Consider the following 17,989-nt stretch of genomic DNA (forward strand, 5'->3'; position numbering starts at 1 on the left):
TCAAAGAAATCAAGGATTTAATAACACTAGATGACGTTGTGTTTCCGAAATATTACCTGCATTCCGTTAATAATTTCGTCCATAATTCGCACTCTTTCATCTGTTTTGCCAGCTGTCTTCATTCTCAATCGTGCCGCCAGTTTACTCATATAAGCTAAAAGAATATTAAAAATAACAGAAATATGTACCATACCATAAATATTTTAAAAAATAAACTTAAGTACTTATAATTCACACAAGAAAACGACAAGTTTCTTCGTACGAGACAACTGACAAGGACAAGCTGTGTGAAAACAAATATTGCTCGCCATCTTTAAACACCTGTTCAAATTAGACCTGATGAACTGCCTGACTAAATAGGAAAGCAGTTTAACCTATCCGCTCTCATTATTCGCATACTACAAGAGGAACATTAATAAACTGATATCGGTGATCTACGATAAAAATGTTATACATTGGATTTAGGTACATTAATTCAATCCACTTACATTGAACAGGTATAGTCTGCAGCACAATACCGACCACTCCCACTATAGCTGCATAACCGATCTTGAGGTATATCAGATAGCAGACTAAAACCACTTGCAGAGGAAGCAGCCAGATGAAGTGAGTGTAGATGAATGCGTAGTCAAACCGGTTCACGTCATTCGACAAAAGATTTACCACTTGTCCAGCCGTGGTCTGGGCTAGGGCACCGGAGCTCATCCGCATTACCTGAGATATAGAATAACATACAATACATTCTTGTTTCTGGCTCGTGATTTATTATAATTGCAAGTCGTACGAGCTCGAGCGGTTTCAATTTTGCAAATCTTATTGTTTTACGTGCATACCTAAGTACTACCGCGTTGCACAGAATTAATTTATAATTGAATATAATGAACTTTATTTTGAAGTCTCAATAAAGTATTTGTGATGATTTGAGTCGGTATTACATATTTTATGAACTGATCCTGACCTTTCTGTAGATGAGTGAACACGCAGCAATGCGCACTTTCATTCCAAACTGTTGAGTGGAGTAGGTGCCGTGATGGTTCAGAAAAGCGATCATTAGTGACATGAAGATGACGGCTAATGCGCAGTATATGGCTTCCTGGTAAGTCATAGTGGAACCTGGTTCCCAGTAGGTTAACATCATACTTAACGCTACAGGCTGGAAAGGTCTGAAACGAGGAATGTAATTTATTGATAACAATAATATGCTTTTAAAATACGAAAGTGACTTTTTTATTGGGTACTTTTATTTAAAACAATTAGGTATCACTCTGAAAAAAAGGAAAGGACGTTGATAAGAAAATTGTAACAAAAAGAACATATAATAATGCAACTTATGTGTACCTAGTATGTAAATTAAGGCTATTAGTTATTCATTAGGTATATTAGCAAGAGTATTAATAACGAAAAAATATTTATTATAAGGTAGTTACTTGAGGATGAGAGCCTGTATCAGGAACATGACACCGGAAGGAGCATAACTCAACCAGAATGTCTTGGTCATTGCACGCAGAAGAGACGGTTTTCGTCCCTGCTTGCTTGCTAAAGCGATTTCTTCTAGCCATTTCCTGTAAACAAACAATACACATCAATACAAAGTTTTATTCTACATGGATTTATCATCACGACACTGCTATACTGCTTTTGTAGTGGTAGGACATGATAAATGAAATAGGCTATAATCAGGAAATCTAGCGATCATCAAGTAGTATTAAATTCAATGTCACTAAGAATAGATAATAATAAAGCTGATTGCATCTTATCGACCTTAACCCACTGACGTGTGTCATTCTTTAAAATTATTTTTTAACTCAAAGGTAGCAAAAGTATAAAACAAAAAACAATTAATCGATAGGAAATTTCAAAATGTAAAACTATTGTCAATAAAGAATTTTTATTTTTATTTTTTTATTTTAAATACGTTTCCTATTAATCTACCTAAAGTAAAAGGTATAAACATGTATTTATTTAAGTTGTTTAAAAACGAGTATTTAACAAATTATTTAAAAAGTTGGTAGTTACAAATGGGTACATTAATACATACCTATATATGGTTAATTGAAGTATTAATATACAATTAAACATATTGAATAACATTTATTTTAACGCAATCGATCTATCACACATCTTGGATCAATGTAATTCCTGCATAATGTTTAGTAATAATCTTATAATTTATGTATTGTGAGAATTCGTATTGCGCATTGCGGTTTCGATGAATTTATAAGCTCGAATTGGAGCACTACCTACTTCGTTATAACGCCTATTATACGCAAAATTAAGATTAAAACTAAATAAAAGTATTGTTTTATTATACACCCGAGTCATAGTTCGTAGGATGAGGCAATATTTTATCACTTATACTTTTTAAATATTGACAGGAATTAATTTTTCAGATTTAGTTTTCACTAATATTAATTCACAATAATTATGTAATCATTAGAATTATAATATAGGTATGTCCATTAAAACACGCAAAGCTTCTAACTGGGAATAGGTAACTTGATTGTATTTGTGAAAGTTTTAGCGTAGATGCCGTCTACGAATATTGAGGTAAACAGTAGCACAAAGCTCTTAGTTAGTTTTTCTGCAATGTGAATAAAATAATCTAACAACAATATTTATTAATAATATACGCAGAAATCTTTATACTAAAAATATATGTTACAATATAAAATTCATAAAGGAATATAAATCATTCATTGTTATTATTTTTAATTAATATTCTCGTCATCTTCCCAATGAATGTACTGATGTTCCTTGTAATTAATTACTGAAGCATAATTCGGTTTGTATGTCGAGTCTTAAAAAACTGTACCTATAACGGGCTTGCATCGGATTATTTAGGTAGGGCGATAACGTATCCTCTCACCCTGAACTTGTTTTACATCGAGTTTACTAACGGGACATCTTCAGTCGGGATATGAAATGTAATTACTTTTGCATTTAATTTTGAATCCGATCTCGCAAGTTTTTATTCTTCAACAAATACAGCGAGGACGACTAAAAAAATAAAACCATGTTAAGCTTTTAGCAGGTTACGATGTCACGACTCATTCATGATTGGCCTCGGTTTTTTGCCTACAAGTGAACGAGGCTTGTTCAGTCTAAATATTAAATATTTACTTTGATGTAGTACAAAAATACAAGTAAATTATAATGTCGACAATTACTAATCTAATAGTATCTTGATATATCTACCTAATTTTCATTCCTGACTCACATTTGCTAATATATTATTTTTGCTTTTCCTTGATTTGAGATAAGATCATAATTTATTATCATTTTTCTATAATTGCCCCACGTGTGATCAATTAACTGTTAGATTTAAATATTACGTACCTAAACAATTAACGTGAAGTTTGTTTCAAATAAATATTTGTATAATTTTACACGTGAAAATTATTAATATTACCTATGTATATATAGAAATTGCATTTTTTTGTTTCAATGCATTTAAATTCATACGACAAATAATTTAAATAGATAATATTATGATATTATTATATACTTGTTATTTACCGAATAATAACTTAACGAAAACTTACTGGTGTGCATAATTATTTATAAATGTAAAACACTTTATTGGCCTCCCGAGAGATGCAAGGACAACTCTGTAAAATCCCGGACAAAAGAAACAAATCAAATCTGTTGACATACCCTATATCTTAGCCCTATATCTATAGACATTTGATATTTCAAGTAAACAATAATATTTACATACACAATTAATTTTGGTTTCAATGACGTCGCAACTTATACCGGTCCATTCATACCTACATTTATAATTTTTATGCTTTCCATTTCGTAAATATCAATTAAAGGTTAAATAAGTTGCGTTTTCACATAAAAACAAGTCAATGATTGATGATACAAATTCGAAAACATTCTTGTTTAAATCTGGGCGTAAAATAATATGTAAATAAAGTGTTAGTGAAAGCGCATCTAGTAACTGATGAATAAAAGTGATAACCGGTATTATATGAACGTTCCCAAGTTAGCGGCACACTTATGTCAGCGGCAAATCCATATTAACACGAAGAAAGTAAATAGACGATTGTGTTGACGCTCATAAATGGGTAAAGTTTGATCTTTGCTAACATAACATAGCGGAATGTTATTCTAATCGTTTTATTGCAGAATTGACTTGTGCTATTATTACAGTTTTTATCACACATGTGTGGGATTTTGGTGAGCACTTAGCATAGACATGTTCTACGAACTCCTGAAAACATTGAAGTGCATTTTATGTCACAATACATGTGAAATTTTTGTCTATAAACATAAACAAGATTTTCACGATTACATTGAACTATGGCCGTAAATTGTGAAAATGATACTATATAACATCATATAAAATGTAGAGCCTAAAAGCTTACATAGGCAAAATAAACACAAAATATTACTCATTCGTAGATGTTATCGGGTATTGTTTTGTTTTGTAATATTACCTGCATGCTCAGATTCCTCGTTCGGTTATAAATTTGAATTAGCAAACATACCTACTAATGATTGCATATTTCGACAGGTAGTCACGTGGCGAGGTAAGCGGCGGGTCATGTGATCACCATTTGTGCTACAATAATATGGGTTGATTTGCCGATTGAGCTTTAAATGCAAATTTATATTATTATCAGGAACAATAATTATGTAAGCTCATGAATACTGTAGCGCACTTCTAAGGTTTTTTACCATTTTATTTCTTAATTAACCGACTTCAAAAAAAAGGAGGAGGTTATCAATTCGGCCGGTATGTTTTTTTTTATGTATGTACACCGATTACTCCGAGGTTTCTAAACCGATTTACGTGATTCTTTTTTTGTTCGATGCGGGATGGTGTCGAATTGGTCCCATAAAAATTTTATTCGGATAGGCCCAGTAGTTTTTATTTTATGAGCATTTTTGTCTGTATTTGTAAATGTTGCAAGTGCAAGTTTGAAGTCGGTTGTTTTTAACGCAGTTATCGGAAAAGGATTAATTCTATTGCCAATCCAACGCACAGTATTTTTTTGACCCTTCTTTTGCGACAGCCTAATTTTATTGAATGAACGTATGGATATATACATGACAAACGCAAGAGTAAAACTCCCATGAAGCTCACTATCATACTTTTGGAAAAAATGCAATCTGAATAAAAAGTACCGGTATTTTATATAATTCATTATCTTTCTTGTTTATCTTCTTTGTTCTTGACCGTATATTACCATTTAATTATATTTATTGATATTTTTTTCCCGTATTTTGAAATATATCAGAAAATTTTGGAGTACCAAAATTGGTTAAATAACCAAATTTTGTGCATGTGTAAGTAGGTACTAAGAACATTTTGTTAAAAAAATACCTACTATATCTTCAATACAGTTATCAAAAATATGAAAAACAAATCTCATATGTATAAAAATTAAAAATGTTGTAGTCGATATGATTTCTGTGAATACTAAATTATAATAAATTGATACATGTCGGTAAAAACAATACATTTGCACATCGCACCTGCACAAATAATGGCAAAATAAATATAATTTGGTTTTGGAGAACGCGTCTTAGTCTTTACTTATAATTCTAACCCAAAATATGCAAATATTTAATTATATTTATCAGTATTTGGCGAAATAAATATTGTGTACTAGAAACAACGCCAATAGTTAAACACCTCAACAAGGCTATTGATTTTAAAACGCAGTCAATACGTCATAATGACGTCTGTCGTTGGATAAAAATACTGGTTTTTAATAGGAAGTTTCTATACTATTCATTCGAATTGTTCTACTATGCAGTTTTTTGCTTTTTTCACATTTAAAAGTGTAAAATTTGTTGTTATATAGTTCACTCTATTTTCTTTATTATCTACATATTTATTTTGTATTCTATTATAATAAAAAGATAATTGGGATGACATTTTATTAAAATTACAAAAACACCTTCGTCCTAGCCTCGGTCTAGCACTTTATTGTGACTTTATTAGTATTTAATTAATAAGGTAACGGAATAGATTTGTCAGCTATGTCAAGCTGCATGACACTATTAATTATGTTTAATTTGGCCTTGATCAATCAAAGTATACCGATTGTAATAACATAGTTTTCCTAATAATTGACTTTATTTGATATAATTAAAGTATTATAACTTAATTGCGTGATTTTATAATTGCTAATCGATGGATAACGGTTTATCCTTTCCTTTTCATTATTTCTTATGAAGCTCTTGTTTGATTAATATTAGGTACCTACTTCCTTTAAAACATTATGTAACCAATATTTATTTTTCTATGAAGGTGTATCAGTTACATGCGAATGTTAATAGTGTCAATAAACATAACAAATTGCGTCATAACATTGCATAAAGTAAATTCTACAGAAATGCCCAAACATCAATATTCATATTACCTCAATGGAAAAAATAATACACAGCGCTAAGTGATATTCCAGGTACCTATTTTAATATAATCCGTTCCAAGAATCAAGGTAAACTAAACTTGTTCAATGCTCTTTTATTTATTATGTGTGCAAACTTAGTTATTGATACATGCGATAGGTATTATAATTTTAGTGCATTTACATGTACACGAAAATATGCTGGCATAGTTTTTTTAGAAAGGTCTCTGAACTATTCAAAATATTTTTTATAACTGATTGAGAATTTTGTACAAATAAAGGAAATGTGGTTCGCTAAAAAGATTGAAGGTCTTATCCACTGCAATAGTTAGCCGGAAAATAATAATGGCTTTTCCAATTCTCTTAGATAAGCCTTATCGTGTAAAGAAAATTCAAAGTTAATTCTAATAAATTCGATACAATTTTATACAATTGTATTTATAACCCCAGACTTATTAACATGTGTGTCTGATTGTATTGGCTACACGAGATGACTCTAGTCTGATGCACCTGCACGTGACAACAACTGTCTGACCTGAAAACCTTATGTTTACTTTGCAAGCTCTGCTGTTTGCCCGACTGATTGCTTACAGACACTCAAAGAGTACTATTTTATGTTGTTTGTAAAAACGATCAAATATAATTTACTTTTTTTAAGGTCAAAAAGACGACCGCGATGTCTGGTGTCGAATTACTACGTAGCTAACATTTTTATTTGACACGAACCCTAATCACCATAAAAAATGTTGAGATTCCAGTTTTTTTGACATTCTGTCCTTTAATATATTACAGTTCTGTATGTACCTATTTCATATTTTATACAACATAAAACAAGTTCGTTAAAGCTGACATTATTGAATTATTTTTAATAATGAGATTCGTAGTTAAGGACATTCTTTTTAAAGACCAAGGTTACTTTTATAATTCAAGATTTTAGAAGCATAAGCTACCTGTATGGTTGCAGAAAGTATAGGCAATTTAAGAAATACTAAATTTCTTCCTATATAAAATTCAGAAAGATCAATAGATTTCTTAAGAGAGAATAGTCGGAAAAATAAGTACAAGTAGGTACTTGAGACGAGACAGAAAAGTAGAACAGGAGGTTAAATGTATAATATCCATCTGTCTTTATTTTTTAAGTACGATATAGTAAATTTCCAAATAAAGAAAGTTGGTCATGAACCTGGGTTTTAAAAAGTCGCGAGCTTTTTTCATATTTGTTTGATCTCATATCGATTTTACTACGTAAATAAGGATGTAGTCACATGGACTTGTTTGTAGCGAAGGTCAATACACCGTGTCAGATGACACTACCGACTTACTATGAGTACTTTATATATTTACGTTATTGTGACAATGGGTTTCTTCGATGTTTTGAAATATTTTGATATTGTGCGATTTCTGAAAACAGTGTTTCCAATAAGTAATTGTTGTTTTGCCTGTATTTTCATACGTGTGATAATAGATGATACCTTAGAATTAGTACCTAATATTCAATAGGTACTTGTAGGTAAATAACGTTGAAAATGTTAATTTTATTGATATAGTTTTACCAATTAGATTATTTTTGCAATGATCTGGTTATTTTTTACATTTTTACGTTGTATCAAATCATTTCATTACTTTTAACATTTTTTCTATATGTTTTAATGCCAAAATATGTATTTATATTATTCTGTTAACTTAATGCCTCCTTGAGGGATTTCCACATTATAATAATTTATCAAACATTGGTTGTTGAAATAGCAAAGCCCTTGATTCCAAACCAATCCATGGTCAGCATGCCTCAGAATCTTCCAATCAAGTTCGAATTTTTAATAAAGTTACGGAAATAAATACCTACATTTTGCACTTCATTTTTATTTTTCAATATCCAAAAAAAAAAAATGGTGCCTCACATAGACGCCGAATCTGTTATAAAATATGTCGACGCCAAAGATGTTATAAAATCTATACATTAATTTGAATTTACATTATATTTACCTTAAAGTACCTAGGAATTACCATCAATTAATTTATAGTAAATAAATCCCCTTATTGTTTGATTAAAATTCAAATTACCAAACAATGACGTAGTCTTTAAAATTGGGATGAAAAATGTGTGTATCCCACGTACAATGTAGACTATTAAATTGCTTTAAAAATAATGGCAGGGTTACTATATCCAAGACTTTATTTTATATAGTAGGTATTATTTGAAGAATTCATAAAAATAATTTAAAGCAGAACATTTTGTATTGTAATAATATGCTCTAGGAATTAACCGCCGACTGCAATTTCCGCCAGTACTGGGGTCACTATAATTCTGGTTAGTACCGACGACGGCTAATAATTAGAAGTTCAGTGGACAAGGTAGTGAACTGAATGCTAAAAGGCTTGAAATATTTACATAATTACCAATTTAGTATACAACACTGTATGAGTCATCAGTCATGCCTATTGCTTGTGTGATAATCACGTATCACGATGGAATAAGTGTTCATTCGTAATACACACGTACATTATTAATCAACGTACAGTTGTATAACACCATTAATGGTTGTAATTTTAATCAGTTATTTCAATTATAAGGATAATACAATAAAAATTATTTATTAACAAGAATATATAATAAAAGATTCATTTCTTTGTACAATATATCTAAATCCAAGTTAAAGTCATGCATTCTTATCATTCTTAGCCCGCAGCTAAACGGATGGTCTTTGAAAGTATTGATGATCGAATTCCTCCCTAACAGAGAGGAGAAGAATTTAACACTCGTGAATATTTTAATAATCTATTTTACACTTTTGTAAATTGAATTTATTCTTCTAAACATTAATCCTCAAGCTAATATTGTATAAATTTGTATATTTCGACTCTACATATGCGTAATTAGATAAAAATTTCACTTTGTTGCGTTATAAAATCTAAGTTCACTGTCGCCGTGAACCACTTAAAATTCAATGTTTATCTACATGATGTTATGTAAAGGTTTCACCTGCGTCAAGTGACGGGCTCTTGGGAAGGCATGTTGTATATTAATGTGGCGACGCAAAGCGTTAATCATGACATAGCGATGGAAGTATGCATGAATACATGGAACACCGCGTCAACTGACCAGAGAACCGACGTGCAACTTAATATTGTTACTTTAATTAAAATAATTATAGCAGTCCATTTAAATAAAGCGTGTCTCCGCATAGTGTAATATTTGTGAAAGCAAGAATGCATAAATGCATACTGTTACGGCTTTCGTGTCGGCTTTCAGGTTTTCAAATATAGAACATGAAAATGGCTAACTACAAACACAATCTACAAATCCGGGAAAAAATTATATGTTTCAACAAACATAATTCAAACGCACTTCGTTTAAATTGGGAGTAGGAAGGCTCTTAAAAATCGGCAAGAAGAAAATCTTTATAGGAAAATTAAAATGGATTCAATATTAATTCCATTTTAATTTTAATATTTTGCAACAATAATTTAGTCCATTGAAATGTTACATTTTTTAGGCCTAACCTTGCGTTTTTTAGAGGACGCAATTTTATTTTTTTGATGTGTAGGGGGGGTCAGTGTGAAGCTATCGCCAAGTTTGTGGAGTCGCCACCCTTGTCCCGCGGCCGCCATCTTGAAAATAGCGGTTGAAATGGTTTTTACGATATATCTCTGAAACTATTTATCTGATAAAAAAAATTGTTAGCATTATTTGTTGCAAATTAAATTCTCTACAACTTTAGTCCAGTAACTTTTTGTCGTAGAACTATAAATAAAAAAGTTATAAGCGAAAATGTTTAGAAAGTAGAGCTATTTATACTTTTCAATGAAACTTTTTTTTATCATTTTACGAAGAAATGGTATCAGACCATTTTTGTATATTGTTTTTTGAGGAACAACTTTATGTACAACATTTTTCCATTAAGTCAATAGCTAAGGTTTTAGAAAAATAGTACTCACTTCGGAGCGCTGTAAAAAATAAAATTGCGTCCTCTAAAAAAATGCGACCCCAAATGTAACTTTACAATGGACTAATTGGATAATTTGATTGTTTCATAAACGTACACTTCTCTGTATTGGATGCTTGTCAACACAACTGGCTGCGTGCGTTATGACTAAGCTCGGTACTTGTATTATGTATACATACTCGTACATAATGTAAAGAGTTAACAAGTCGTTCGTCGCCTTGATTAGTACTTCCCATTCGCGCAGATTCTAGGCCTTTGTGTCGTGGACGAGCCCCGCGTGTTCGGAGCCGCATAACGGAAAATGCCCCACCAGACAAATTATATTACTATAGTATTGATTGCACACATCAACTTGTCAAATGACACGAGACTTCAAGAGAAAAGGCAGTTTTGTAAAAAAAATATTCCCTGCTTTATAATGGAAAGAACCCGATACTAACTGTACAAGAGAGTCCTTTGATGACCTAAAGGTTGTCCAGAATAAATGCTACAGTCACATGGCGTCATTACTACTACGTGGTTTACTATCTGTAGACTGTAGCAGTGATCAAGCGTCTAAGAGTTAACGAATTTATTTTTCCAAGAGTCTGAAACTGAATTGATCTTAATACTCCTATTCATATACCTACCTACGTCCGCGTCAGTGGTTAAAATATATAAATTACTAAAATTTCAAAGTATTAATTCTCTTCTGCACAAGGTTGTAACTAAAGGGGCAATAACGTAGACTTAGCGAAATTCAACATTTTAGGATCCGCAAGAAATAAACTTTCGTTTTTGGATTATTTAAATAAACGACTTTACATAATAACTAAATCGATACTAATGCGGATTTGTTGTTGCTTCTTTCTAGGCGATTAGTTGTGAAATAAGCGTCATCTGAATAGAAACTAGTCAATTTAATTGCTCATTTATGTGAAATTATGATGATTGATTTTCTTCAATATTGTAATAGTTCAGGGGTTAGTTAGCTGCTTGCATCTATAATAAGGTGTTAAAAGTTTTGTTTTGTTTACATTAAAGGCTTGATATTATGTAATTAAAAACCCCATATTATGTAATTTAAAAATTGACCTTTAAAAGAATGTATTCGCAGGTGATTTAATCTAGGGTCTTTGAATGCAAATGTTAATTATTCTTTTCTTTTTAATTTCAGAGACATTTTAGGTATTAAAACGTTTACCTGCCTACCGTCCGCGTCCTTACTCATCTTTGCACTGTTCATTTCACGAATATTATTAACAAAACATAATTAAAGTCGACTTCGATTGTGAAGAAAGTTAAACAATATATAATACAAAACTTTATACAATTACAAAAATGATGTGTTTGCAATTCATTTTATTTCGTTAAAAATATTTTGAATTCCTGGCCAACGAATATTTACCGGGATAAACGTAAATATTAGAAAACGACTATGACTGCACATTCAGTAGGTTTCATACTTTAAGTCTATTATAATTTTTTTTATTATCTTGATACTGCAATTAATAAAAAAAATGTTTTTTTATAATTCATTAAAAATGTCCTATCCAGGATTTTCCCAGTAAACCAGTTTTTTAATAGACTAAATTTATTACAAAATTGGTCTCATTCTATTATCACACCGACTTATGTTCGGATCTTCTACTAAAACTGTACATTATAGGGCGTGGAGTTGAGAGTCGTAGATTTTTTTGTGGTTAGCTATTGTCATAGGGAACCTAAATCTGAAATTTCACACGGAGGAAACTTTTAGTTTTTGAGTTACGAATTTTTGAAAATCAAAAAATTACTATAGAAAGTTACTCCATCTTGTTTCTGTTACGCATATTTAGTGTAGCTTACCACAAAAAAATCACGCCCTATAATGTACAGTTTTACCTTCAAATACGTCAACCAAAAGATATAATGTGTCATAGGTACGTGTAATTTTATTGTGAAATTGGTCTCAACATGTGACTTCAATTGCACTTGGTCTAAACAAATTGTAGAAGTGCTAGTGGTGTTATTCCGTTTCTGCGTACTAATGAATGTCTGCAATTTTGTGCACGTATTTACAGAACAGTTTTTTATGCTATAATTAATTTATTGTCAGAAAAAGACCTTACTACAAAACATAACCTTTACTACAAAAAACTGACGTTTCTGTAGAGGGGGGCAACAAGCCAGATTCTAAAATGGGAAAATTACAATAATTTCCTATGAAATACAAAAATAATCATGCCAATTGGTTGAAAAGCCTCGGAGGCATCTTGTGCTTTCTTAACTTCACTTTCAGAACTAGATTAAGAGAGAGGAATAAGGCAGTAACCAGGAATGACAATTTGTGCCTAAGAACGCACAACAAACAATGCGCTAGTATGTTTTTAACACGCAATATTAATAAGCATTACAGTGGAATCCAAAGTTCTATCATTGAATTGGTTAATGACTGTCCGGTTCCTGTGTCGACGAGACAGTCATCGATGTGCCTTACCGTCGTCACACATTAACCAATGAGATGGTATGTAATCGCAATTACCCGGAACGGATGAATTAGAGGATAGCGGGCCTTTTGTTGCCTCATTGGCTGGGAGTACTAGGTTTTGTGGAACGCATGATATATCTAATCAATGCATTTCTTTTCTTTTTGGGTGCGCAATTTGAAAGGTTTTGCTGGTACAAGATTTTTAGGTGTCCTTCGATATAGGTATCTCATCAATATTCTTCCTTTTTGGGTTATGCTAATTTAAAGCTCTTTTATTTATTTGTTTCACTATACCTTGTGGAACAACAGTCTCAGCACGCATTTTCATATTTTATGTTTTGATTTATGGAGATATTCATAATTTTGGCTTTTTGGATTTGGGTACCTAATGCATTAGACATCAGAGAAGCGGTACATAGTAATTTATCGTGCTCTTTATTGAATTCATTTTTAGATATACGTATCAAAATGGACCAGGGGAATAAATACAGAAACTTTGGTATCGGTAGTTTACATTCTGTAACTAAATACCTACTTATATCAAATCTGGTAACGAACAAACTTAACGAAATTTTGGTCGAGACTACTCACTAAATCTATTGTTAATTAAATGCTATTAAACTTATCTCCGCATCGGGGTAGGTTGAACACGAGTTAATTTCATCAGATTTACTAATGTCATTCATAAAATTTGGGATTAACCCCACTTAATTGTTTTATAGAACACATTATAATCTTATTTTATATTACTCATTGATCGCAGATATTCTGATTCTTTGAAGAGGGATTAATTGAGTTTATTAATGGTATTTGAACGAGTGTGGTTTTTAATGTGAATATAACGACCATAGATTAAAATTGCGTCAAATGAAACATACCCAAAATGGAGTGGCGCGTGGCTAATATAATTAAAATTAGATTATCCTATTAAAGTTGATTCGAAAGATCATAATTATTTCTGCAAATATATTGTTTGTGCAAAGTAAGCAAGCTGAAAATTTACAGTTTTTTGCTTATTATATAACAATTTCTATCCAATGCGTAACATTTTGACCTTATAGTATTTATGACAAAATGTACTGATTGACGACCTCACGAATTCCTTTTTCTTGGAATCCCTTGGTTATGTAAATAATTACACTTAGACAAGGTCAGCCTTCTGATGATGAAAAATATTTGACACTAAAAATCAATATTATGTACAATTCTGGAGATGCGTAATTCACTTATAATAATTTATGGTCATTGTTTATACAATTTTGATTGAATTTATTAGCATAACACGCAAGTTGGCTAAAGAGCCTCTAATTAAATTTGAATATCTCTTAGAAAACATGTTTTGTAACTTGATAAGAAATAAATTAATAATTATTTTAGGTAGGTAGGTATAATAAGAATTAAGAATCGCGAACGACGCCAGTATTGGCAGGTTTTAAGCGTCAACATGACAGTTGTGTGTGGTTTCGGTTCATTAAAAAAAGATGAATTCATGGACTGTAGCCGGTTCAGACATTGAAATTGGTAATATAAATTCCGAATATTCTAATTTACACACCGTTAGATTAGAGCTAATCATACATGTGACACGTGAACAAAAAGCTATTAGGAATTGTATATGACAAATCTCGTATATGTATTTATAATCACTTAACATAGTATCACAGGCTATATCAATGATCTTAGTGGACTTCCTTTAATGTGAATTCTTATTGCGTATTTGCACCTTGACGCAAAGTGATGGTAATCATGTATCAAAACAACTGATATTTACCACTGTTCATAAACGATTTCTGTATTTCTCAAAAGTGCGACCAATTGATATTTCCAAGAATTGGTTCCATGTACGTATTTACATTATTTCAGTGACGTGTGAAGAAAGTAGTGTTGTATGCGGTGCGATTTAGATATTAAAAAGTTGGTGCGATTTAGATGTTAAATTAAAACGTGTAAAACACTTAATTGAAGCGCTTATTAATTTCCTTCACAATATTACAATACCTTTTCTGTCAAAATTTCTAGAGCAAGATCCCAGGACCGCCAAACCTCTACTATTTTCTAACGGATGAAATGTGAACGATTGGGTAGTGTTACTATGTGCTACCATTCTACGCCTACCCGCTAGCTTGGTCAATGAGCCAATTTCCAGCTATCAGGTCTGGTTGCCCTGGGTTCGTGTACTATTTCGACTTATTCAATTTTAAAACAAGTCCAAATCACAAGAAATATTACTATCGTGGAACAGGTAGAGAGCATGTTTTTCCTAGCCAGGTTGGATCATAGAGTCAATTTTCATTAATGTTTTCATAAAGATATATTTATTTACTAGCTTCCGCTCGCGACTCCGTCCGCGCGGATGTCGGTCTTCGCGTGGATGGTTTATTTCTCCATTTTGAGTAACTCTGACAATGACATCTTATAAATATTTATTGGACCCAAATACGGCTAGGCCTATAATAATACGCAACGTGTGTTCGCGGTTCTACAGAACAACGTCTATGGATAAAACTGAAAAATTAAGATTAAGTTTTTTCTACGTATTTTTCCAGGATAAAAAGTATCCTATTTTACGCCCAGGATAATAAGGTATAATTATACCAAGTTTCATCGAAATCGAACCGTTAGTTTTCACGTGATCCCTTCACATACAGACAGACAGACAGACAGACAAAAAATTTTTTAATTACATATTTGGGTTTAGTATCGATCCAGTAACACCCCCTGGTATTTATTTTTTCAATATTTTCAATGTACAGAATTGACCCTTCTACAGATTTATTATATGTATAGATATGGATTGTACAGAGGATGTTCTTGAACCTACGTGAAAACATATGTTTAAACTGTAAACTGTTAAGGTAAATATTTAATTCAAATATTTCCAAATCGGCATATTATGTGAAAACACCCAAATATAAAACCTTGTAGAGTATGTATTCATCATTAACGCAATATATTTTAGATTACTGTATTACAAAAATTATAACACGATAATATTATCTAATTTATTAAAGTAGGTATTATATTTTACAAAGGTTACAAATGAAATTAAATTTAATATAATATGACAAATAGCCAGCTAGGTCATGAACTAGTCAATGCAAGGTAAATATTAAAATTAAATACCATAATAATTAAAACAAAAACAATATTTTATATACTCGTGTCCATTTAATTATATAATAAAGAATATGTAATGTTATCTGAAAAATCCGTAACAAAACACGCACTGGAGTGATTTATATAAAATTTTCCACGTTCTTGTATGTAGAACTGGGTTGCACGGAAGTATAGTATGCTAAGAAGGTGAGCCAGTCGCGGATTTGTTATTCTTTGCACAATTGGATGGCTGTAAATCGGCGACGATCATTATATCACTCTACCAAAACATCAGAACGTTACGTAATTTTATTACAAATAAATTAAATAAAATTCAGACATAAAACTATGCATGAAACAAGGAGGGCTGTGTCATGAACCTTGGTTGAGGTATCATTGAATTTTCTGCCGTATTCAATTGGAAATTTCTATATTATTAATGTGTGATATTAATGACCTACCTTAACTAAAAACCATGGAAATAAATTGTTTACTGAACTATACTGAATATTAATATTCTAATAATAGTCTTGATACGATAATGTTTAATATATTAGATTTGTTTATTAACTAATATTATTTTCCGTAAATTCTCTTATTCAAGAAAATTAAAAGATTTCGCATTTTTTAAATTAATTAGCATTCAAGAAAATGAATCTAGTTTGATTTTATTCAAGTAGGTATACTTATATGGAGACTCAGATCGAGACAGAACAAATTGTACCTAAATTTTAAATACACAATATCGTAACCGGCAGCACGTATAAAACACATTACTTTATAAGTAAATATCTCTTGATAGATAGAGTACGTCTGTATATGTAATAGATATTTAAGGTGAAGGGCCGGGATAAGGCGCATGTCTAGACGTCGCTGGTTAAAATAATACAGGCGGGGTGCACGGAGCCCTCGGGATGAAATACCCGCTTCAGACCTGTTCCCGACTAATGAGCGAGCTATTTAAAGTCCAAACGCAATACTATAAAGGTTTTATAGAATAAAAACGATGCTCATAGAGGTAAATGCACCTTCGCTAAGGTAATGTGATCTTAGAACGCTAAAAATAGACTAGAGATCAGGGAATTCGTTCCAGTTTTTGCTAGGACATAGAAGAAGAAGGACAATAATCCATTTGAATTTATAAGGACAGGATCAGGTTTTTATAAGTTATGATGCTACTAATTTTACTTGTTCGTAAAGCGTATTTGAAGCTGATATAAAAACATATTGTAGGGTGTACATAAAGTGAAGTCCCATGTCACCTATTGGGGTAAGGGGCAGATGCATTATACATCTGTTTCACTGATCGATTTTCTTTAGGGAAAAGTAGGTGATTAGCCTTCTGTGTCCTACCAGACCGAGACTTTTTTTTTCTTCGTCTCCACCAGGAATCTAATCCAGGTCCCTTCGGTGCTACGCTCACGCGTCAACCACTGTATCAAGCAGGCGGTCAGGGTGTACATGCGAAGGTGTAATGGATGCTGTGGTAATTTTTTGTTTTATTTTATAAATTACAGAATGTGAGTAATCAGCAATCTTTTATAACATGACATTAAATTTGCTATAAAAATTAAGAACAACAATTAAAAATGTTATGTTGCGTGTTCTATGTGCAATCAGAGGACTTTTAAATACAATGGATTATGTTTACAAAATTAATACTTTGTGGTGAAGAGTTCCAATAATTTAATATAACACTTTTTTATGGAAAGTGTACAGGTGAAGTCGTATTCATTTAGATCAAGAAGCTTATATCCTCTAATACACTGGAGATTGCACTATGACCATTAACTTGAAACAAGAAACTATGACATTCAATGACGTCAGTCATGTTTTTTGTCTCTTTCTGTCGAGTGACCACGCTGGTTTGTAAATTCAGGATTTTTCAAAATAGAAAAAACTAAAAATCATGGTCTATAAATAATAACGACATATATTTTTAACAGTATTTATATTATAATATTATGGTAATACTTTATAGGTAGGTACATACAATTTTAATTGGTATAGAATGATAGTTATAAATAATTTTTGGCTACAAAGCTTGGATATGAACCGATGTATAGCATTAACATCCTTTGTAAATAGAGGAAAGTTGTGTTTTGCATCAGATGCTGTTTACCAAATTGTTA

The 17,989-nt window shown here is 31.5% G+C and overlaps 1 protein-coding gene across 2 annotated transcripts in view; it reads right to left on the reverse strand.

Annotated features, from left to right (window-relative positions):
• LOC123699951 (ATP-binding cassette sub-family C member 4-like) overlaps positions 1-17,989 on the reverse strand; it is a 33,447-nt gene that overhangs the window by 11,363 nt on the left and 4,095 nt on the right. For both annotated transcript variants that reach the window (XM_045647018.1, XM_045647010.1), the window contains exons 2-5: positions 1,428-1,562; positions 959-1,163; positions 489-714; positions 57-154 (exon numbers count right to left, since the gene is read on the reverse strand). In XM_045647018.1, coding sequence (XP_045502974.1) covers positions 57-154; positions 489-714; positions 959-1,163; positions 1,428-1,562 — 664 coding nt within the window. The remainder of the gene's footprint in view (positions 1-56; positions 155-488; positions 715-958; positions 1,164-1,427; positions 1,563-17,989) is intronic.

This window comes from Colias croceus, chromosome 2 (assembly GCF_905220415.1).
Source record: "Colias croceus chromosome 2, ilColCroc2.1".
In the NCBI taxonomy this organism is placed as follows: Eukaryota; Metazoa; Arthropoda; class Insecta; order Lepidoptera; family Pieridae; genus Colias; species Colias croceus.